This window comes from Balaenoptera physalus, assembly GCF_965194825.1.
Source record: "Balaenoptera physalus genome assembly, chromosome: 11".
Lineage (NCBI taxonomy): Eukaryota > Metazoa > Chordata > Mammalia > Artiodactyla > Balaenopteridae > Balaenoptera > Balaenoptera physalus.
This window is the reverse complement of record NC_138896.1, coordinates 72,153,881-72,176,418: the sequence shown is the minus strand read 5'-3', so window position 1 is coordinate 72,176,418 and position 22,538 is coordinate 72,153,881. Positions and strand designations below refer to the sequence as shown.

General features: G+C 58.6%; 2 protein-coding genes and 1 long non-coding RNA gene across 6 annotated transcripts in view; 1 reads left to right on the top strand and 2 right to left on the bottom strand.

Annotated features, from left to right (window-relative positions):
* Positions 1-129: 129 nt before the first annotated feature.
* On the bottom strand, positions 130-9,068 carry APEH (acylaminoacyl-peptide hydrolase). Of its 3 annotated transcripts, XM_082413645.1 has the most exons (22): positions 8,929-9,068; positions 8,721-8,853; positions 8,131-8,257; positions 7,657-7,750; positions 7,482-7,557; positions 7,229-7,392; positions 6,925-7,062; positions 6,737-6,828; positions 6,614-6,654; positions 6,408-6,529; positions 5,869-5,929; positions 4,598-4,695; positions 3,899-3,950; positions 2,931-3,019; positions 2,357-2,495; positions 1,780-1,863; positions 1,615-1,695; positions 1,172-1,260; positions 888-1,078; positions 678-780; positions 487-593; positions 130-396 (listed from the first exon to the last, which is right to left on the bottom strand). In XM_082413645.1, exons 1-22 carry the CDS (start codon positions 8,938-8,940, stop codon positions 291-293), a joined length of 2,199 nt encoding a protein of 732 aa, XP_082269771.1. In that variant the 5' UTR covers positions 8,941-9,068; the 3' UTR covers positions 130-290. The 3 variants fall into 3 exon arrangements, with proteins under 3 accessions (XP_082269771.1, XP_082269772.1, XP_082269773.1); XM_082413646.1 differs by lacking the exon at positions 6,614-6,654 and having other exon boundaries at positions 6,925-7,037; XM_082413647.1 differs by lacking the exons at positions 7,229-7,392; positions 7,482-7,557.
* A 117-nt stretch (positions 9,069-9,185) lies between these two features.
* Positions 9,186-18,133, top strand: LOC309638104. The gene is made up of 3 exons (XR_014251003.1): positions 9,186-10,516; positions 16,960-17,067; positions 17,688-18,133. It is a non-coding gene; the product is annotated as an uncharacterized lncRNA (long non-coding RNA).
* The window catches only part of BSN (bassoon presynaptic cytomatrix protein), a 93,396-nt gene continuing 82,002 nt past the window's right edge, over positions 11,145-22,538 (bottom strand). Inside the window, exons 6-12 of one of the 2 annotated variants that reach the window (XR_014250997.1) lie at positions 20,149-22,225; positions 19,050-19,843; positions 18,823-18,922; positions 18,141-18,272; positions 17,831-17,885; positions 17,361-17,453; positions 11,145-15,148 (exon numbers count right to left, since the gene is read on the bottom strand). Coding sequence is in view for 1 of the 2 variants with exons in the window: in XM_082413599.1 (XP_082269725.1) it covers positions 17,845-17,885; positions 18,141-18,272; positions 18,823-18,922; positions 19,050-19,843; positions 20,149-22,225 (3,144 nt within the window). In the remaining variant the exon portion in view is untranslated. The remainder of the gene's footprint in view (positions 15,149-17,360; positions 17,454-17,830; positions 17,886-18,140; positions 18,273-18,822; positions 18,923-19,049; positions 19,844-20,148; positions 22,226-22,538) is intronic. The other variant, XM_082413599.1, reaches the window with a different exon arrangement.

The following is a 22,538-nucleotide window of genomic DNA, read 5'->3' as shown; positions in this document are numbered from 1 at the left end:
CCTCCCCTCTCACGCTGGAAGTAGATGCCGTCCTTATGGCTACCACACCCAGGGCCTACGGTCTCTGAACCCCAAGGGTGGGGCTGGGGTTAGGGGTGGCTTGGTACAAAGTACCAGCAGGAACTAGACTCTGTGTCCTCATTTATTATGAGCATATAGCCTACATTCCTCGGCTCACCCATCCATGAAGTCCAGAGCCCAGGAAGCCTCTTGCCGCTCTGCCAGACCCTGGGGCTCTCCAAGAGCCAAGTGTGGCATATGTCACCCAGCTCATGCAGAGTGGTAGGGCTTCAGTTGCCCAAGTGTGTGCACAGCCAGAGCGCAGCATTCATGAAGCTGTCTGATTCCACCTCCACCTCTGATAGTGCATGGGTGCTTTTGGGATAGAGCAGGAGCCTGTAAGGGTTGGGCAGCAATGTTTGAGGATTGAGGATCCTTCCCTGCTCACCTGCCCACCAGCTGCCAGGGCTGTCTTGCTGTACTCACCGAACGGGCACGTTTCGGGCCTTGAGGGCACGGTAATACTCCATGCCCTGCTTGAAGGGCACACGCCGGTCCTCCTGGCCCAGCATCAGTAACACTGGTGTCTTCACCTAGGTATGTGGGGAGCGGAGGTGAGCAGGGCCCGGGGCTCTGGACAGATTGGTGGTGCACTGGGCAGGGGGAGGGCTGCGTACCTGAGGGGTGTACTTGATGGGCGACTTGTCCAGCATCTCAGCCCACATGTTGAGGTCTGGCAGGCAGTTGCTGCTGTAGGGGAAGCCAGCCTCCACCACACACCTACAAGACACTGAGATGATGCAGGCCCAGGAGCTCTGGGGCCTGCGGGAGCTCCATGAGGGTATGGAGTGGGGGGGAGAAGGGGGGGGACCTCTGGGCACACCCACCAGTCAGGGATGTCAGTGGAGCCCATCATGGAGGCAATGTTGATCACAGGGTTCCGTACCACGCAGGCGCCGTAGGTCTCCGGGTACTGACCAATCAGGTGGCAGGACAGGAAGCCACCATGGGAACCACCCATAAGGGCCACACGGCCTGCGTCAAAGTGTTCCTCCTGGAGCACCTGCTCTACTGCAAACTACAGGGTGGGCAGATCATGCTGCAGCCAGCTGCCTGCCCAGCTGAATGGAGCCACACCCCCAGCCTGTCCAGAAGCCCCAGCCCCTGCTACCTGGACGTCCTTCACATCCTGGTGGCCCACATTGCCGGGGAGGGAGAGGATGCTGTCCTGGCCAAAGCCCGTGGAGCCACGATAGTTCACTGGAGGCCAGGGAGGGACCAGACAGGGTGGTCAAGTGACCTTCCCAGCGCCCTTTCACCTATATGTGAAGTAGGCCTTGAGGCTAGCTGCACCAGACTCAAGGGGAAGGGGCCAAGAGATTTGAGACTGCCCAGTGACCACACACCCTTTCCATGGCAGTCACAAGTTAGTTCATGTTATCACCACGCCATGGAGCCAGAGACTGGCCAGGGCAGTTTCTGATAGTGATTACCAGGTCCAGGCTGCAGAGGCCTGGAGACTAGGGTGGTACCCGCAGTGCTTGTACAGACCAGGCCCACACCATCACCACCACCCCACAGCTCTACCAGAGCTGCGGCACCCTGCTCCCTCACCTAGTAGTACTGCAAAGCCCATCTTGCAAAGCATGGCTGGGAGCAGCATCCAGGCAGTGACAAAGGATGAATGGGGTCCCCCTGCAGATAGGGAACAGAGAGAAGGTGAAAGAGCCAGCTAGGAGGGATTGTGGAAGGGCAGGGGCTCTTAGGCCAGTTGCCTACCGTGGGGCATGACCACCATGGGCACCTGGGTCTTATCTGGAGGGTCACTGGGCTGCAGAAGGATTGCTTCAAAATCAAGGCCAGCTGCAGGGAAAAAGCAGCAATCAGCAGAGCCAGTTCTACTGCCGAGGGGCTTCCCCAGCCAAGGCCTCAGCTGTAGCTGCAGGTCTGCAGCTGACCTCTGAAACAAGAGACCTGGCCAAGGTAGCCCACACTGTGACACATGGACCCCAGGATGCTCATGCTCCTTCTGCCCTAGTCAGGGAGTCCCAGTCTCTGCAGGGGCAACATTCTGGAGGAGGTGTGGTCACAGAGGCCTTACATAGGCCTGTCTTCTTTGGGCTCCGTTATCCCACCGCAGATGATCTGGCTTGGTGATGCCCAGCTCTGATACCCAGAGTAGGTGCTCAGATGCCTGGACACTACTCCCCATGACCATCCACAAGAGGAAAAAAAAATCTCTTAGAGGTCATCTCAAAAAATCCCAAAATGTGAGACAGGAGATGGGAAAGGTGACCACAGACACTATGTGCTGGGGAACTTGGAGAAGGTGCCCCTCTGCCCCTGCCCAGCTCACCATACTGCACATGCTCTTGCTCTGGGGGTGGCTGTAGTACCCGGATGCTCCAGGAGATTTCAGGAATGGGCTCGGCCTCCTCCAGGGACACCCATGATACCGCCTGCTCCTTCCCCTCAGGAGGCAGGAACCCAACTTTCTGCCAAAGGGAAAGAGTGTGTCACAGGTGGCCTGGCTGCCTCCCTGCCTTTCCACCAGTGTGAGAGCGGGCAGCTCTCATTATACTGGGCCATCTGCCCACCTCCAGAGGGTCCAGCATGGACTCCTGTCATGAGCTGGTATATACGCAGGTACTCACATAACCACACATATGTACCCCTCCCTCCTCAGCTTCTAGGCTGTTATGCTAGAGGACTGAGCACTTTCCCAAGCACCCTGTTCTGAACAGAGCAAACCTTAACCCAGTAGTTTCTCCCCATAGTGCCAGACCCTCGTCGACTATACTGGGCTGGGTCCACACCTTGGCCTCTCACATGCTGACCAGCCACAGTCAGACTCGGGCCAGTTCCCTGACCTGGGGAACTCTGCCTGCACAGAATCCCTGCCTCCTGGCCCGGGGCCCACCAACACTCACCAGGCATGGGGGTAGGCTGGGCGTGGAGAACTGTGCCACCATGAGGTCCCGGTCAATTGTGAGCAGCTTCCAGCTTCCACCTGACCCCCCTGGAAAAGGCAGATGCCAGCACTATTCCCACCCACTCCCTGCAGAGCCAGAGTCCCAGGCTGGAGGCTTTATAGTGAGGTGCCCCTTATTCCCTGGGAAGCAAAGGGATGCCCACAGAGGGACTGTCACAGACAACTGCACACAGCTCTGGGTGAGCCTTCTTCGCAGTCCATTCATCCAGCAGGCGCTGGTTGTCCCCTGGGACTGCCAGATCTGGGGACACACCAGACCACATGGCACATCCACCCACCACCTGATGACTGCAGTCTGCAGGGGTGGCAGCTAGGCCCAGGAGGCTGGTGGGGGAGGTGCTAATTCTAGGCAGTGGGGACCAAGGAGATTAAGATTCCTAAGCAGGTACTATACAATGAGATGCAGTTTGGGAGCAATCCTTCGGTAGCTTTGTGGAGGAGTGAGTACAGCCAGGGCAGGTGGAGGACTCAAAAACACTTTAGGGGCAGAATCAGCAGGCCTGGGTAACAGGAAGATGAGGGAGCCAACCCAGGGGTTCTGCGCCCTGTGTTGGCAGAGGTGCCTCTGCCTGAGGTTTGGGGAGGGGGAAGGATGACTCTGGCAGATCTTGGCAAGAGAGAATTTTGTGGGTTTGAGAAGTAGGGTGGGGGCCGTGCTGAGGCAGTGCCAGGACACAGGGAGCAGAGCAGAGCCAGGAGGCAGTCTGCTGGCTGAGTAAGGGTCCTGCATAGGCAGGGTCCTCACAAGACTGTCAGTAAAGGCTGTGGGACAATCAGTGGTGCAGAGTGGCCGAGAGTGCAGAGTGGTGCAGAGTCAGTGGTGCAGAGTCAGCATGTGGCTGCCCCACGTGCTTGAGCTCCAGTCCCACCCCTGGCCTGGCTGGCCCACTCGCCAGCCCTGCTCACCAGCTGTCAGAGAGGTCACACCGCCCATCTGGGTGTCCACAGCAAACACGTCCTGAAGCAGAGAGGAGGCCACGTGTGGTACCACATCCAAGAGCCCTATGGGTCCTGCCCCCACCACCTCTCTACCCTCTTGGGGACCCTTGGGCCAAGGCCAGAGCTGTGAGTGACTATGGTGATAGCTACTCAGTGCAGTAGGGAGTGGCCTGAGGGCCTGGGTTCAAATCCCAGTTCCATCACAATTTGCTAAGTGACCCTGGGCAAGATAAGGAATGGCTTTGAGCCCCTTAGAGCTACCCGGAGGACCAAACGATATCTAACCCCAAAGGAGTCTGGCACACTGTGGTGTCCCCACCCAATCCCTGGGAGAAAGCTGCTGTCCCATCTCCATCAGCTCCCCGTATGGTGTTCAGGGGCCCGCCCCAGTGGCAGCCCCCTTGCCCACCACATGGAAATGCTGAGGGTGGGGGCTTTGCATCTCTGCCTCAGGAGAAAGGGCCAAGGGCTCTGTTGTGGGGTACCAGGGCAGCTAGCCCCCTCAAGGAAAAATGAGTCCAGGACAGGGGCAGGCAGGGCCTTAAGGGGCCAGGGAGACCTGTGAGCTGGGCGGTCCACCTGGCAGTGTGTGTGTGCTATGTCCCAGGCCCACAGCTCCTGAGCGTTGGTCGAGGGCTGCTTCTCAACACAGTCAGGGCTCCTCACCTGCCGGCTGCGCTGAGCCGAGTCGAAAACCACTCTCTGGCTGTCAGCCGACCAGCATCCCAGAGGCAGAAGGCTGCAGTAGATCCCAGAGAAGTTCTCTGCAAAGGCAGAGAGCTGGGGGCCACGTCCAGGAGTGGAGGTTGTGTGTGTGTGTGTGTGTGTCCAGACTATGAGGCAGGCCGCGTTGCTGGGGAGTTCACCTGGGGCCCCAGAACTGTGACAGAACAGCAGCCACATACATGGGGGTACCCTAGGCAATGAGGAGCTGCCTGAAGAGGGGGCTGAAGGGCAGAGGCCTCTGAGGGCCCAGAAGAGGTGGAGCTGAAGAGCTTCTGAGAGAAACTGAATGCACTGGCATTCCTCTGAGCTGCTCTTATGGGCCGCTGGGAGGCAGCAGATGCTGTAACCAAGACATCTGTCTGTCTCTAACCGTACTTAGAGTACCTGGCACTCGGGCCTGAATAAATCCTACCCTCTAACATCATCACTCATTTACCCCTCACTACAATCCTACAAAGAAGGCAGGAACAACCACCCCCTCCTCACATAAATAAATGGAAGCTCAGGGGGTCAGGATACTGTCCAAGAACACACAGCTAATAAGGGGCAGAGCTAGGATTCAGACCGGGTCCCCACTGCTGCATCCCTGTAACCCAAAGACAGGAAAAGGAGGCCATCCCTTGTCCTTGACTCCTGGAACTGACCAGGCGGCCTAAGAAAACAAGAGACTCACCCCCTCACGTCCTTGGGATAGTCTGGGATCCCAAGCAGAGTTGTGAGCACCCGAAACTGTGACTGGAGCTTGTCAGCCAAGAGCCACCCTCCCAGAGACCCTGCTGCCTCAAGGGCTTGGACTAGACAAACGCTGGGGTGGGGGCTGGGAGTGGGAGAATGAGCACCCTTGGGGCAGGACCTGCCAATCTAGTGTACTTTCTGAGACCCCTTAAAGGAGCAGTGGCTTTAAGCAGCCACTGGAAAAACAAGATAAATCTATGGGCTGCAGCACAAATGAAATAATCTCAAGCCTCGGCCAGCTTGGGCCACTCTGATCTCAGCTTTGGTCCAGCTGACTTCCTTCTATCAGAACCATTCCCTATGGTGATGGCCCCACCCCCTGTGGAGGCTGAACCTGGGGCTGGCCCAGCAGCAGGGAGACTTCAGAAGGAACCCAGGCAGGAAGAGCTGAGTAGGCTGGCCCTGAGCAGGGATAACAGATGGCAGGAAAACAGAACTGCATGCTCCTTGGCACCCACCCAGCCGACACCCCTTACCTCCCAGCTGCCGAGGCACAACGTCCACCACCACGGAGGTGACCCTGGTATACCAGTCATACTGCAACAGAACACAATAGTCAGGCTCACCAGGGGACTCGCAGTGCCCTCAGGGCAGGGAGGGGAGGACCTGAGAGAAGCTTGATGTGTCTCCTTTCTGGTGACCTGGACCAGATGTCTGGAGGGGCCTTTGACTTTCACTAGGGGCCCTTTTACAAGGACTGAGACTCTGTAACTGCCCACTATATCCCAGCCCCTTGCAGAGTCTGGCCACGTGCAGATGAGAAGCAAAGGGAGGAGCATTCTTGTAGACAGAGGATGCTCTCAAGGTGGTGAGTCTTGATTGTGCAGAGCCCCCATGACAGCACTCTCAGCCTCCAGGCCTTGCCTGGAGAGAAGGAAAGGCAGAACTCACACCATCACTGCACCCAGGACAGGAGGTCCACTGAGGGGCCCGTGGGGAGACGAAGCTGACCCTCCAGCTCTCATCCGCCATCCCCTCCTCTTGCTGACCTCCCCCCACCCCAACCCCAGCTCACCAGGCACAATTGGCCACACTGCTGATGGGGGACCAGAGATGGGAACCTCAGGTAGACGATGCGACATTGGTCTGGGCTCAGCCGGGGAGAAGAGACAGCCAGAGAGTCATCCGAGAGGAGCTCTGGGCCAGACAGAAATGCGAGCATCATGCAGGCTGCCAGGGCCGGTGTGTGTCAGTGAAGCACAGGTAGGTGCCAGCACTTACCACACTTCCCCCCGATGAGGTCTACATAGTACAGGGCTGACCTGGAACCACCAGAGAGACACTCAGCTTCAAGGCCGGTCTGAGCTGCAAGGCCCCCTGCCCTGCCCCTTCGATTGTCCTCACCTTCGATTGGTGCAGAAGCGGATGCCCAGCCGGAAGGGCTCATGCCACCAGCCCACGAACACAACACCTGTGTCCCCAGGGGCCCAGAATGCCTGTAAACAAGACCACAGGACAGGTGTGATCAAGGGACAGTAGCTCAGGCAGGGCCCCCAGACTTCAGGAGTGATGTAGGCTAAGTCAGCACTAACCTGTCCAGGGGACACACTCTCAGGGACCCCCTCAAGCACAGAGATGTTGCCGCTCTCGACATCCAGCACACAGAGTACAGGAGTGCTTTTGGAAACCAAGTTTTCTCCCCAATCTTCGTAAAATAAAAATTGATCCCCCTGAGAACACAAGACACTCAATGCCCAGCCTGTCTTGCAGGAGACGGCCCTGCCCCCTAGAAGCCAGTACCTCCCCGGTTCTGATAGGCACAGTGTGGGCAGAGAGCATAGTGGACCCCAGCGCTGCCCTGAGGGGCCTTCATGGACTGGCCATGGCCATGAGCACCTTAATGGCCTGGTCTGGCTTCTTCAGCCTGGCCACCTCGTCATCGCTGCCACTGACGTCCAAGGCTTTGGTCTGAAAGAAGGACTCAGCCTTGGGGCGCTTCTTCTCTGCCACGTATAGTAAGTGTGTCTCCGAGTGCGACCAGGACAGGCAGCCAAAGCAGTCTGGGTGCAAGGAAGGCCGATCAGGGGGAGCCCTGGGCTATGGCTGCCCCTCCTGTCCGCCCTGCCTGCTCACCAGCCAGATGCCTCACCATCCTCATAAACCAGCCCATGTTTCTCCAGCGCTGACAGGTTGAAGCTCTTGAGCTTCCGGTTCTTCTCCCAAACCTAAGGACATCTGGGAGTCAGGTTGCCTGTCCTCCAACAGAGCCTTATCTGTGGGACTGAGCCCCCAGTTACCCACCACGTGGTCCTAGGCAGACTTACCTCCAAAAACTGCTTCTCCTCCCCAGTGCCTGGGCCTCCAGCCTTGCGCAGCACGGCTTTCATGGTGCCTGAAGGAGATTCTCTGCTCAGCAGCCTGAGGAGGATACAGGGGAGCAGGTCAGTATTACCTCCCACCCAGTGATAGCCCATCCTGTCCCCTTACTGGCCACAACCTCTTAGACAAGATTCTTGAGGCTCTGGCCCACAACCGCCCCTGCAGCCCTTCTAGCCCTACCATGGCAGCTGCCTTGCCTCTCTTCCCTGGGGCAGGGCCTCTAGTCCCAGCCCAAGTTTGGAGCAAGCCTCCAATGCTTATGACCATGTCACTAGAGACTACCTGAGCTCCCAAGGGGCAGGGATCTGGCTCCTGGCTTCCCTTCTGGGCCCTACCCACACCAAGGCACAGGGTGGGCATTCATAAAAGGCTTGCAGATGGCTGCGGCCTTGCCTATAAGCTTCCTCCCTCAAACTTACTCGCCCCGGGTCTCCACACTGTTGCCCGCAGGCCCTGCAAACACCACTGAGTCTGCATCATGGAACACCAAGTACTGGCGGCAGAATCGGATGTTCTCCATGCGTTCCAGGTCCCTCTGGGTCCACTCTGCGAGGAGAGGCATGAGGCTGCTCAACTTGACCAGTCCCAGCACAGGTTACCCCCTCCCCTACCCAACCTCCCTCAGTCTGTCTCCAGATATTCTGGGGGGCAGGATGTGCAACACTTGGCCACAACTCTCAAGTCTAGGCCTCCAGAGCCTAGGCTGGCAACGTCTTGCAGAGAAACGATTACTGCTCCTAGCATCCACCCTAGAATCTTGAGGGCAGGTGTGGGATACGATGACAGGGGTGACCCTTACAAGGCCCACACTCTGCACTCATGGGCACCATCCCATAATACCCCAAATAGCACCCCCCCCATACACCTGTGTGCACAGACCTCTTGTTGATGCACTGTTCCATACCCACACTCTCCAAGCCCGGCCTTCCTCCACACACCCGTGTGCACTGTCAGGCAGCTAGCCCTCCACGCCCCCCTCCTCTCCACCGACTCCCCTCCATACACACACCAGTGTGCACCGTCCGGTAACAACCGCCGTACTGCGTGGTGACCTCCGGGCCCAGGCAGGCGGCGCTCAGCGCGGGCTGGCGGCTAAGGCCCCGGTACAGCGCCGCCGCCTCTTCGGGCTCGCTCAGCAGCACCTGCGCAGGGGACACAGCAGGGTCAGGCCCGGCCCGGGCTGCAAAGACCACGGGAACCGCGGGCCGCTCCCTCACCTGCCGCTCCATGGTGGCTCTGGGCCGCCGGGGCGAGGCGGGGCGCTCAGGCGCCCGGAAGTGAGAGGCTCGGCCAGTCTCCGCCGCGGCCTTGCCGCGCAGTGAGAGGGGCGGGACTTTCGACGAATGAGCGAGGACGATTAGCCGAGGGGCGGGGCCTCGATGGTAAGGAGGTGGGGCCTGTGAGAAACAAGTTGGAGCTGCGGCCCCAGGAGTCCTGGAGGGGAAGAGCAGGGACCTCGGGGAAAGGAGCGGGCCTTTCGGGGTGGGCTAGGCTGGAGAGAGGCGAGCTCTGTGGGCCAAGCCCCGGCCTGTTACTGGGAGGGGAGGGAATGGGGTCTCCGAGGAGAGGGGTTGGCGCTGTGTTAACGGAATAAAGGAGCGGGTCTGTAGGGAGGGGCGAGGTGTGTGAAGAACGACAGGGCCCACGGGAGGAGGGCAGATGAGGCCGGACGGGGGTGGGCCCTAAGCATCCGGGGGCAGGTCCTGAGAGGCTGCGGACCGAGGACTCTTCGAAGACGCGGGGGTGGGGGCAGGGCTGAGCCCTGCGAGAGTAAAGTCGGGGAAAAGAGAGGTGAGGGGCGGGGGCCTGAGAGGCAGGCAGGGTGCAAGCTGAAGTCAGCCCCAGCTGGGGTCTCCCGCAGGCCGGAGGCTAACTGTCGGGTCCTTCTGGTCCATTACGAGGCAAGCATTCACCAGACGGTGCCAGGCCCTGCTCTGGAGGGGCTCTCAGGCCGACGAGGAAAGAAGGGCGGAGGTGTGCTCCTGGCAGAGGGCGCAGAGCTCGAGCTCCGGGGCGTGGGGTAAAGAAGGGCGGGTGCAAAGTTCACAGGGTGTCGCCTGGTCTTATCGGCCACCAGGCCTACCCCAGAAGCTATCTGCCCCTGCAGCCCTCACCCGCCCCGCTCAGTGGCACCTTGCTGGGGATCATGAGCGCGTGGGCCTCTGTCTGCCTTCCCAGGTCTCAGCCCAAGTTCTTGGGTGTAGAGGGCCTGGTGGGGTCAGGCTCCACCCAGAACCAGAGAGCTTCCTGTGGAAAGAAAAACCTGGGCAGGCAGGCTCCCTCAGGACAGTGGCACTGGACTGGGCAGGTTACAATGGCAGAAGAGGGCAGGAGAGGCTGGTCAGGCCAGCAGCAATGGATGTCCCCTCCTCCATATACCCTGAGCCTGGCTGGTCTTCCACACCTCAGGGCCTTGGCTCCCTGCGCCCTGCCTTGCCTTTCACTGAGATCCCACTTGACTGGCCTGCAGCTTCTCCTTCCATTGGACTAGTTAACTAAAAACAGTTTCCACTTTCTGAGACCACTTACTTGTGAGCATCCAGTGTGTGCAGGACTGTTAAGGCCAGAACTTGGAGCAGAAAGAGTGGCCCCAGCCACCAATCTGGGTGGAAAGTTGGAAACTAGGATGTTCATTACAGCATTGTTTATAACAGGAAAACTGGGAACATGGTGCCTGTCCTTGAGGGCATGTGCAGTGGACTGGCTGTAAACTCATGGTGCAGCTCTCTGGAGGCCGGGCACTGGAGGATGAACATCTAAGTACTTGGAATGAATGTGTAGAAGTAAACAGGAGGCTAGAAAACAGTAAGTACTGTGCCTTCTGGCTTCTGTTTAAAATGAAAAAGAAAAACACAAACAGGAAGGAAAGACATGCATCAAGCTACTAACTTTAGGGAAGGCCAGAGGTGAGGCTGATACTCATTTCATTTATCTGTGTTTTAAAAAATTTCTAGCAACTCTGGGTTACTTTGATAAGGAGGCTCTCCCATCCTGGGGAAGGACTAAGATCTAGCAGCCCCCAAGAGTTTGGGGGCTGGAGTGGACACAGCAAGGCAGACAGGTGTAGGGCTTGTTGGCAACACCAGGGGGCAGCACCTGCTCACCTGCTTCCCCAGGGAACCAGGCCCTAGAAAGCTGTTTGTGCAGCCCGGACACTCAAAGGCTGTGGAGGCACAGTCGCTCAGCAGTCTGCCCAGTGAGCTAACTGCTCCCTCCAGGTCCAAGCATTAAACCTGCCTTGGGGCGCCTTTGTGGAGAGGCCCACTGTCTTTGGACAGGTTGGTATGAACTCAGCCCTGGCCTTGCCAGTACTTCTGCAACTTTGCCTTTTCACTCTTTTCCCTTTAACTGTGAAAAGGCAGGACTGTCACAGTTTGGGGATTTGTTCCTCTGCCTACGCCTTCCCATTTCAGAAACCATCCCAGAGACAGTCTGTAGGTTGTTTATATCAAGTCCTTTTATTCTGATACCACAGAATTACCTTGTTACAATACAGGGGGAGGGACACTGAAGTACCACGAGTTCTCACAGAGCACAGGAGGACGGCACACGATTCACAAGGTCATGTGGAGGACTCGGGTCATTCATTGCACTTACAACTGTAAACTTGTTTGTTTGACTTTGTACAGCACTCTTTCCCCCTCAAATAAAGAAGGAGAGAAGGAAAGAAAGGGAGAGAGGAAAGAAGGGAGGCAGGGAAGGAGTGAGGGGGAAGCAAAAACAAGACATGGAAGCTAGCAGAGGAAAGGCATTGGGCGGCCACCACTCTCCAGGGCACTGCACTTAGAGAGAAGGAGCTGATTTGATCCCAGAGGCCAATTGAGGCAGACACACACACACATACACATTCACACACTTGTTCACATGCATACACACACAGTATCTCATGACTTCCATGGCTCTCCAGTGCCACCCCAGTGCACATGGCAGCAGGGCTGCTGGTACCCAGGGAGACAGAAATGATATCTCTGAGGAGTTTCAGTCGGTCAGGCCTGTCCCTCTGACCCTGTTAGAGTCCACAATGACAAGTATTTACAGAATGGGGGGAGGGGGCACGAGGGCAAGGGAGGGGCCAACAGGCCAGGACCTTGTTGTCATGGCAAAGAATCTGCCTGGAAAACTCCCCACAGGCTCCAGAAGACAGGCCATAGTTGCTGCCACTGCTGCCCACTCATCATGGGCCCTGAGACCACCCTCTCTTCCCAAGGACTAAGTGGATGGTGGGGAAGGGGGGGGTGTCACTGTGAATGCATTAGGCCCTGAAGTAGACAGAGGCGGCAGTGCCCTTGTTCATGACACTGGGTCGGGGGAGGGTGTAGAGAAGGCCTGGACTGCATCCCAGAGAACCCCTTGCCCATGTGGAAATGTGCTTGGTGCTCCCGACTGCCCAAGGCATCGAATGCTGGTCCCTCAGCCTCTGGACCCCAGAGCCACAGCTGTATCCACACAAGGGCCAGGACACCTGTGGCCCAGAGGCCTGCTCCAGCCACCTTCACAAGGGGTGATAGGTACAGATGTGTCCTGTGGATACGCTGGGGGTTAGGGAGTGGCAGATGTCAGAAATTTCAAACTCAGAGAGCTTGGCCAGAAAGGAGATTTGCTGAAAAGTCAACATTTGAGAGCGTGAAACTAGCTTTGATGGAGGCTGACCTGCTGTCATCTCCCTGCCTGTTCCCTGCTCCTGGTCCCATCCCTTGGCCTTTTATGGGGAGGATCACTGCATTAGTCCCTCATGTATCCAGCCACTAGGCACATCCCCACAAAGACCTGGCCCTGGGTGGTCAGAGGTGCCAGATGGTGGCCTCCTTCAGCCCTTGCACAGACGGCCTCATACAGCCCAGGCCTGATCTCTGGGATGAGGCAGGTGTCCCGTTGGATGGGTGAAGCCCAAATCCAGAAGGGCAGGGTCTTAGGCCCAACACAAGGGTTGACAGCCTCCTATCTCATCCACAGCTGCCAGAGGTGGGCCAGGATCCCTCTCTGAAGGGGTTTGTAGACCTTATAGGAAAGGATGAGAAATGTGGACCCCTGAGAAATGCATGGTGCAAACCAGAGCACTCTGGAGGAAGGCCAGGCCTGGAGAGGTCGGGCAGCTACCATCTGCCGCACTCTTGGCTCAGTCGTAGAGAAGCTGATGAGCAGTGGGATACTTAGGCTTCAGAGATAGGGGCTGGCAGGGAGTTTAGGTCCTGGAGACAGATGCAGAGAGTGTCACAACAGAACCTTCTGTAAGTTTTGTTATTGAGAAGCTTCCCAAGAAACTCAGCCTGAAGCCACTGTCTATGTGAATACGCACTCTGATCAAAGATGACACTGTCAGCTGTCCTCACCACAAATGCCAGAACTCCAGCTCTTCCTGAGCACTCTCTGGCCCCCTGGCCAGATCTCCTGGCTCACAGACCTTTGAGCCTCCCAGCCACAAAGGAGAGGCACGGAGAGGTGCAGTCAGGAGCTGGGCCCTACCCTTGGCCTCTGTCTCTCTGGCTACAGACGCAGCCCAGCTCTGCTCTTGAGCAGTGCCCCGCTGGGAAGGGGCGGCCAGATGTCTCTGGCTCAGGGCTTGGGTAAGTGGGGGAGTGACTTACAGATGGAAATCCTACAGCAAACCTTCAGAATGTTCACACGCACACATCCTGTGCGGGCTCCCACCACGTGGGCTCCCACCACGTGTCTCCTCAGAGACATCTTGGTCAGAGAAACCTGCAGGGGGTGTGGGGCCTTGTCCTGCCGGGCCCACAGCCTGGCATGCTTGGGCAGCAATTCCGGCGGGTCCTCACTAGCTCGTGCAGACGTTAGCTAGAAGCACTCCTGAAGGAGAGGTTCTGAGACAAAAAGAACTCCAAGCAAGAGGGTCGAGCATTGAAAATGGATGAAATCGTGCAAAGAGGCTGCGAGCTGTGCATGCTCCACTGCGGGACAGGCGGTGACTCGCCTGGCAGCAGCGAGTCCTGCCACAGGTCGAACATGCCACAGACTGAGAATTTCACACACACGGTGGGAGCGGGGGAGGGGGAAGGGAGCGAAGGGTTTGATATGAGCATATCTATCCAGTTTCTCAATTGCAGGTTTGCAATTAACTCCTTATACATAACACGGAATTTAATAAATATTAACAGTTGTCTTTGAGGGTTTATATTTCATTGCATAGAACGTTAGAGATGAGACTTGTGGCTGTGCCCAAGGTGAAGGGAGGCCCCTAAGGGAAGGGCCTCAGGGAGGAACACCGCCCAGTCCACCAGGTGGATGGACAGCGCCACACTCCCCAGCGCAGGGCCCTGGGCCCTTCCCTTGGCTGGCAGAAGCCCTGGCCCCTCTGCTCTGAGCATGTCCACTGGTGATGGCTTAAGAAGGACTGGAGTTGCACGGTAAACAGAGGCGGGCTGAGGGGCCTCCCTAGACCCCGCCCTGGGGTTGTGCTCTTGGTGGCCTGCTGCCCACTATTGCTTCTAAGTCAATATTCTCCCTGTGCTGAGCAGGGGCAGAGCAGAGAGGGAACCAAACCATCAGTCACAAGGTGGTGGTGGAGGGGAGAGGCAAGGAGGTGAGCCGAGAGAGCGAAGAGAGAAAGGGTCGGGGGAGAAATAAAAGAACAGTGTTTATGAGGTATACACTTAAATCAAACTGAAATGATTAAGGCTGTTCTTGAAATCAAAAGAAATCCCCAGGTGTACGAACGAGGAGCCGGCTGGTCGAGACAATGGTGGTGCCGCTGGGATGCTCACGATGACTGGGGGTGATGGCTTTGAAGATAGTGGCGGGCGTGCTAGCACGCGGCCACCCACGGGCTGGGAGAAGCCTCAGCCAGCGCCCACGCTGCTTTTCGGTGCTATGGCCTCTTATTTCAGCGATGAGACAGTGTTAGGTCCTAATGTTTGTAAAGTTCTCCCAATCCCACGCTAGCCACATGGAAGTCTGCTCCGGTGTCACCCAGGGGGCAGGGTGAAGGGGGCAGGGCCCTGTGGCCACAGAGGGATCTGAGCCAGCTGGAATGTGAAGGAAACAGAGCCCGGGGCCCCCAGCCCTCAGTCAAAGCCCCTCTCCAAGGCTGTGGAAAAACTTCTGGCATTGTGGAGGGAGGGCAGCGTCCGTCAAAAACAGGCTGCGTGCGCCCAAACTCTGTGTATAACGCATTGGTAGCCTGGCTGGCCAGGCCGCAGAAGGCGGCTGTGGGAAGAGCAGCAAGACTGCCGTGTGGCAGGGCCTGCAGAGAGGGTTCCTGCCTCCCAACGATGGCTACGCCTTGAAGGTGGTGCCCTGAGGAGAGCAGGGTCTCTGGAAAGACAATCACAGGTCCCCCTGGGCCAATGGTCCCACTTGACCAACAGATGTTTCACCCCGGCAGCTGCTGTTAGAAAACATCCCGTCCTCAACTGAGGCCCGCCTGCCACGTCCCACCTGGTGTGAGTCTTTGGGCCAAGGTTTGCCAGATTGTAGATGCTTGGAGGAGAAAAGGAGGGAGGGGGGAAGGAAACAGGAAAGACAGAAGAATTTTGTCAAGAACTGTGGACAGCTGCTTCCCGCCCACACTCCTTCCAGCTGTCTGCCACATGCTGACGGCCTGGCTCCTCCTCACCCATGGGATCCCACCCCACCGAGGCTGGGGGAGAGGGGTGCTTGGGCAGGTTTGAGGTCATAAAGAGAAGATCAGGAAGAAAGAATCAGGTTGGCCAGGAAGGGCCATTTCTTTAACACAAGTTGCTTTTTGTTTCTTAAGAGTGAGGGAGATGGGATTTTGTTTAAAACAACGAGCCTCTCCCAGCCCACTTCTGAAATTTCCACAAAAGACTCCAGGAGATAGACACTCACAGAAGCACTGACCGCTTGGCCCAATCAGCCAAATGCCAGAGCTTGAGGGTGATTCTTTTACTTACAAAGTTAGTGGTCTCAGTAGCCCACGCACATCGTGTGACAGGACACAGAACAAAAGGAACCATGCCAGTGGTCCCTTTCCCTCCCTAGTGACAGTGCCCTGGCCCTACACCCAAGGTGGGTCCTGCCATAGACCTGGTCCATGAGCTGCCCCTCTTTCCCCTCCCTTCAGCACAACTTCTGATTTCATATCTGTTTCAGGGCAACTCAGAGGAAACATCCAGCTGGGTGGGAAAGTGTCAGGGAGCCCGCTGTCGTGGGGTGAAGGCAGGAAGAACACTGAGGTGCTGCACTGTGGCTACTCTAATTAGAATAAATTCTGGGCTCTTTACTTTCGCCTACAAAGCCCACCCCAGCTGGCTCCTGCCCCCCCCCTACCGACGTCACCCCGCCCATCTCTCCCCTCCTCTGTGGCTCTAGCTGTGCTGGCCTTTTGTCTGTCCCTGAGGCCTATCTGTCTCATCAGAGCCTCTGCGGGTGCTGTTCCCTCACTGGGCACATCCCACAACAGCCTCTTCTCCTTCCTTGAGCCTTACCTATCACGGACCACTTTCTCTAGAGTGGCCCCCTCCGTGCCATAATCCTGCTTCCCTGGCTTCAGAACACTTACAACCTTAAGAAATTATCTTTTAATCTCATTTTTTAAAAACTTATTTATTCTCTCCCCCTCTTAACGGGCTGTCAGCTTCAGAGGGCAGGGACTTGGTCTTGTTCCCTGCTGGATCCCCAGAACTCAGAACAGGGCCCAGCACCTACCTAGGGCCTGACAAACATTTATTGAATAAATGAATAAATGGATGGGAAACTGGACCTTTCCAGTTTCCCCGCTAGTCCTCCAGAGATAGGTGGCCCTTTTGGCACTGCACCCAGCTCTCTCCCACAAGCAGGCCAGGCCTGGGCAAAGGCCCTTGCTGGCCCCAGCGCTCCCTCGTGATTTGCTTGTTGAGTGCCTGGCCCTGCCAAACACACGCCTGCTCACCATGAGAAGCACCCACACCTCCATACTCTTAACAGTAGAATTCGCAAAGGCGGGGTAGGAAGAGGACCCCAAGGCTATGGAATGGGAGGAGGTGGTCCCTGGCTGTGCGCAGAGCAGCACCAACAGACGGCCTACCCTCCCCGCCATCCTGCATGATGTACCGCTTCCTCCTTCCCGCCCAGAGGCAAGGCCAGGTCCAGAGGAGGCTCTAGGCAGAGGCTTCGGATCCTGCTTTGGCCATTGCAGCCCAGAGAGAGCCAGGGCTCCCATCCTGAGGCCCTTCTACTCTCTCCCTGGGCTGACCTGGTCTGGAGCTGAGACTCATGTCTGGGTGACCTCCCTTTCCGTTCCATCCCTTTCCTGTCTGCCTCTCCACTCATTCTGCTTTTCCACCTTGCAGGTCTTGAACTCAGCCTGTGAAGCCAATTGTATCTTGACGTCACACCAAGGGCTGCTAAGCTCTCCAGGGTTTGAGGACTCCAGCATCATCTGAATGTCTGGAGCAAAGGTACCAGCACTAGGCCTCAGGGACGGGGCTTTGGAATCAGTGCCCAGTGTACAGACCCCAAGTTGTGGGGCACGGTTGGCTCTGCCGGGCCCTTTCCCAAGGTTACTACCTGAGTCACCTCAGCCAGCTCAGTTGTCTCTGCCTCCCAGGTAGCAGCTGGGCCCATCCTAGCTGAAGGAAGCCCACCAGGTCCCTCCTAGTTCACACTTACAGGAACTGGGTCAGTCTGGTCAGCCAGGCCTTGGCCCTTCACTCCCTCCTCTGCCCCACCCAACCCTAGTCCTGATACTCACTGTTATACGCAGAGTCCAGAGCTGCGCCCAGGCCTCTGACTCCAGAGTTTTTTCCACAGCAATGATATCATCTCCCTTCATTTCCTCAAGAGCCTGGGGAGCATTTACAGAGGAGGGCTGGGAGGAGCTGTATCCCAGGGGGACCCACCTACAACCTAATGTCAACTCATAGCTTTAGGAGCCCTGCTGGGGGCTAAGGGGTGGTAGAAAAGGACAAAGGGATGTTGGCCTTGGCTTCCCTTTGCTGGGGACCTCTACTGTGTTGGCCCCATGTTGGGACCTCTGCGCACAGGGTCCCTCTTCCTCTTCCTCCTCCCACTCTCATAGGGGAAGGACACTGCAGCTCTGGCCACATCACCCACTACTGAAGACCACATTCCTCCCAGAAGACCCCGCAGGACTTAAGAGCCCCGACTCGAGCGCCTCAGGCCTTTCCCAGGGGAGGGTGGGTACAGGCAGCTCATACTCACCCTGCAGGGCATGGTCACCAGAAGGAGGAGAATTTTTTGCCAAAAGCAGACACAGCTGTGACAGAAAAAGGAGAGGTGTCAGGAAGTCAGGCTAGGCTCCCTCCTAGTCAAGGCCATTTGGCACAGTGAAGCCAAGCTCAGCCTAAGGGGCAGGGACTACCCAGAGAACCACTAGACCACAGCAGGTGGGCCCTTGGGCTGGCCTGTGCCTGGGTGACTGAGCCCAGAACCATTCCCCAGACCCGACCTCTGCCAGAGTAGGGCCCTGGAGCAGCCGTCCACCCTGGACCTAGCTGTAGGCAGTGCGTACCTTCCGTCAGCTTGCCGGCCTGCTCTGCTGCCCCACCAGGGAGGATCTTGGAGAGCACACTCTCCCCATCGGCACCTGGCTGGCCGGCAGGAGCCCCTGGGGTCCCTCCAGGCTTGGCTCCAGCCTTCATGCCTAGGGGTAAAGAAACCACCATCATAAGCTGTGCTTGGCCTGGCTCTTCAGGGTCTGAGTGGGAGAGCAGCTGAGAGGAAATCTCACAGGTACCCTGTGAGGTGGAGGGTGAGGAGAAGGATAGAGAAATAAAGAGAGGAAGGTAAGAGTGGGAAGAAAAGGGGTGGGAGGAAGCAGAAAAAAGGAGGTTGAGGAAGATAAAGAGGGAGAAAGGGAGGCATAGGCAGAGGAAGATGAGAAGGCAGAGGAGAGAAGGGAAGGGGAAGGAAGGAGACAGTAAGAATCCATGGTCCTGGCCCTGTGATCACCAGCACCTTCGAGATTCCCTGCCCGGAGCTGCCTGGGCCCTAAGGCCCCAGTGCTGGTGACCCCATTGGCTCATTCTAACCCCAGGCTCGTTTCTGCTGGGGAGGCCTTCAGTGCACTGGGCACCTTCTCAGGGAGCAGTGAAGGCACGCAGTGCAGGGGAGCTCAGGGTGCCAGTCAGCACAGGGAGAGGGCAGCCCAGGTACTCTTGGTCATAGCCAAGGGCGTCCAAAGGCAGGCTCACCTGCAGGTCCAGGTCCTGGTGGTGGCTGGGCCTGAGGAAGTCTCCCCTGCTGGGGTGCTTTGGCAGTCCCTTTAGAGCCGTTCGCCTGCTCTGCCCGCGGCTGCAACACAGAACCCATAGCTGAGCTACCGCCCGTCAACTCTGCCCAGCCTGGAACCAAGGGGCTGTCCAAGCTGCAGTCCCAGCATCCACCCTGGGGAGGATCCACGTACTGGAGCCCTACTTACTGGTCCTGATGGCTGGGGGCCTGTGGCTGTTGAGGGCCCTGGCTGAGGCTTCCCTGCTGGCTGGCTGGCAGCGGGGGCCGGACCCCGGGCAGCTGGCTGGCCCTGCTGCTGCAGGCGGGCCTGCGAAGGGCCCTGCTGCAGAGGCTGTAGCCCGAGATCCTGCTGCTGCTGCTGCTGCTGTGTCTGCGGCTGGCGCGATGCTGTTGCTGAGGGCGTCTGCCTGGATGGAGGCGGCTGTGACTGCTGTGGACCTGGAGCTGCCTGCCGACCTTGCGGCTGCAGCTGGAGTTCTGGCTTTGGCTGCAGTGCAGCGGGCCCTGAGTGGGCCTGCCGGGAGCCCTTCTTGCTCTCAGAGGCATGATGGTAAGCTGATGGAACACGGGATGGCTGTGAATATTCACCAGAGCTGGGGTACCCAGGCTGACCCTTCTTCTGCACGGTTGGGGCAGGGCTGGGCTGAGGGTGAGGCCGGGCCTCATGGCGACTCAGGTCTCGAACGTGTGGTTTGGCAGCACGCCGGCCCGGCTCCTCGCCAGTGTGGCGGCCTGAGTGCCGCCCGTGGTCACCATGGTGTCGGTGTTCCTTGGCTGAAGCATGGCGGCCCAGGCCACCCTCATCGTGTGGCCACAGGCCCTCCTCGGGGGGCTCATCGTAGTCGTGGTAGCCGTGCCTGGCAGGGCCTCGCTTCTGGGAGGAGGAGGAGACTGCGTGGCCCCCGTGGTGCCTGAACCGGTCAGAGCGGGCATCCCGGGGCTTATCAAACCAGTCTGTCTCCTCCTGGCCCAGGTGATACGCTTCAGGGACCAAAAACAGAACACCATCAACCCCCGGGCTGGCCGCAGTGGGAGGCCCAGCTGAAGCCATGCAAGGAAAACAGAGGGTGGGCGCCACAGCCACAAGCGTAATGCCAGGCCCCAGCCCCCTCCCACAACCGGGCCAGGGCGCGGGTGCAGCAGGCAGGAAGGGCAGCCTGCAGCAGGGCCCACTGGGTGAGGCGCCAGGCCAGCCCCACTGAGACATCTCAGGGCTCAGGGCCCCACGGGCGGGCAGGCCCCCCAGGTGCTGAGCATCTGCAGAAATCACCCCCAGCTGCCATTACCTTCGCTGTCGGAAACTACGCAGTGGGAATCATCCAGGATGTAGCCCTCCTCACACTTATACGCGTGGGCCCGTGGTCCATCCTTGACGTGCTCCTGGACGTCAGGCATGGAGTGGCTGGAGCAGAACTGTGGGCAGGTGTCCCCCGGGGGGAGGGTGCCCCCAGCAGGGTGGGGCCGCCCCAAAGGGCTGACGGGGCTCTCCTCTTCAGAGGCCTGGCTCCGCATGGGGGGCCGGGTCCGGCCATGGGCCATGCTCAGAGATGAGGGCTTGGGGCCCGCTTTTTGAAGTCGCTCCACAGCCTCCCGTTCCCGCTCGTATCCCTTGGCCCGGCCACTGAAGTCATGGCTGGAGAGCTTCTCCCCGCTGTATGCAGATGCCACCCGGGACCGGCTGCTCCCACTGTACATGCGGTCATCCTCCTCCACTGGGTCCCGGCTGGACACCCCGTAGTACCTCTGCTGCTCATACACATTCTTCTTGAGCCCATAGGTGATTTCGTCCTGGAACTTCCTGCCCCGAGAGGCCAGGCTGCTGCTGACTGCAGGGGAGGGGTAGGAGGCCAGGTCTGACTCTACATCCTTGGCCTCTTCGATAGGTGAGAACTTGGAGATCTTTTGCTCCATGCCCTGCTTCCGGTGCTTGCTGCGCTTTGAGGAGACGGCAGCCGGGGCCAGGCTCTTGGAGGGATGCTTGGGCCCCACGGGGCCTGGGCTATACTTCTCTGCTCGAGCCCCGTGTCTGTAGTCACTGTCACTGTAATAGTGGGTGCTGGCTAGTCGGCCATTGCTCTCCACGCTCCTGTGATGGCCGCTCTTCCCACGGGGGTCGTAGGAGTCCTCCTCGGATTCTTCCTCCCCTCTGGTATAGCAGCAGGGCAGTGTGGGCCCCTCAAGGACACCTGGTTCTCCTGGCTCTTTCCCTGGACGCCCACTGCTGCTCGGCCCCAGGGGCTCCAGCCCCTGGCTGTCAGGGGCAGTGGAAGCACTCTCCTTGGTCAGCTCACTGATGTCGTCAATCATCACATAGTTCCGAGGGACATTCTGCTCCAGGCTGGTGTAGTGTGAGTCAGAGGGGTAGGTGGGGGCTGGGCTCAGGCTCACACCACTACGGTCACTGGCCCGCGGCAGCTCAGGGGCCTTTCCTTGTTCATAGCTGCTGCTTACTGCTGGGCCACTATAGCTGGTTTCAGACGAGGCTGAAGACATGGTCACGACAGGGCTGGCGATCACCTCATAGTTGGTGGGCACCTTCTGCTCCAAGTCGGCTAGTGATGTCTGGCGTGGCTTCTGGTGGGGGGTACGGCTGTCAGTCGGGACTGGGTAAAGGGTGCTCTGTGTGGTTGGCATGGGTGTTTGGGCTGTATAATGGCCTGTGGGACGGAAAGCCTGCTGGCTTGGCAGGCCAGGCTCAGCAGAGTAACTGGCGCCGGGAGGAAAGGCAGGTGCTGGGTACGTGCTGGGGCCAGGGTAGGTGGGTGCCTGGTGGGCTGGGAATCCATTCTGTGTTGGCCCACCGCTGCCTGCAGCGTACTGTGGCGCCGGAGGTGGGAACCGGGGTTGCTGGAAAGCAGTGGGGCCGGAGGGAGTGGCAGGAGCAGCGGCAGTGACAGGGAAGTCTGCGTACTGGCCAGCCGGAGAGGCACAGCCCTGGAGCCGCAGCTGGTTGAGCTCACTGTCTGACAGGTAGTCGCGATGCTCACTGAGACCACGCAAGGGCGGGTAGTCACGGCCACCCCGGTCTCTGGCCAAAGACTCTTTGCGCTGGGTGATGCCCAGCTCCAGGTACTTGAGCTTGGCGTCGATCTCCTTCTCCTCCTCGTCCAGCTCTGCCTGCTTCTTGCGCAGCTTGGTGGACTCGTGCTCCACCAGCCGCAGGTCCCGGTCCAGCTCCCGGAGCAGGCTGGCCTTGGTGGCAGGGACAGCGGTGGGCCCCACCAGCCCACGCTGCAGCAGGCTGGCCGCATACAGCTGTGGGGGAGCCTGGCCAGCCAGGGGCAGGTGAGCCTCCTCTGGAGGGGGACTAGGCAGTGTCCGCTTCACCTTGCGGACCAGGCCGTTGGGTGGCAGCGCCGACACCTGAGACAGAGGGAAGGGCGGGCAGCACTGAGACCCAAGGTGTGGGTGGCCTGGCAGGGCACAGGGTAGAAGAGCCCTGGCCTGGGCTGGGGTAGGGGCTGGGCTCCACACTGTCAGTGCCCTGATTCATCAGGCAGCCTTGAGGCCTGCCCTGCCCACCCACTGGCCTTGGAGGGAGGGCCTGTGATCATCTTACAGGCCTTCTCCTCCCCAGACCTCGGGACAGTGGGACAGGAGGAAGCAGCAGATGCCCCTCTGTGCTGGTGTCTAATACTGGCCTGGCACACAGCACGTCTCCAACAGGCTTGCCACC

What these genes read in the sequence shown, in the direction of transcription:
- APEH (XM_082413645.1), bottom strand. An exon ending in TCCACTGACATCCCTGACTG is followed by an intron (nt 781 to 887) that starts GTGGGTGTGCCC and finishes AGTGTCTTGTAG; the next exon opens with GTGTGTGGTGGAGGCTGGCT. An exon ending in CCATCAAGTACACCCCTCAG is followed by an intron (nt 594 to 677) that starts GTACGCAGCCCT and finishes CCACATACCTAG; the next exon opens with GTGAAGACACCAGTGTTACT.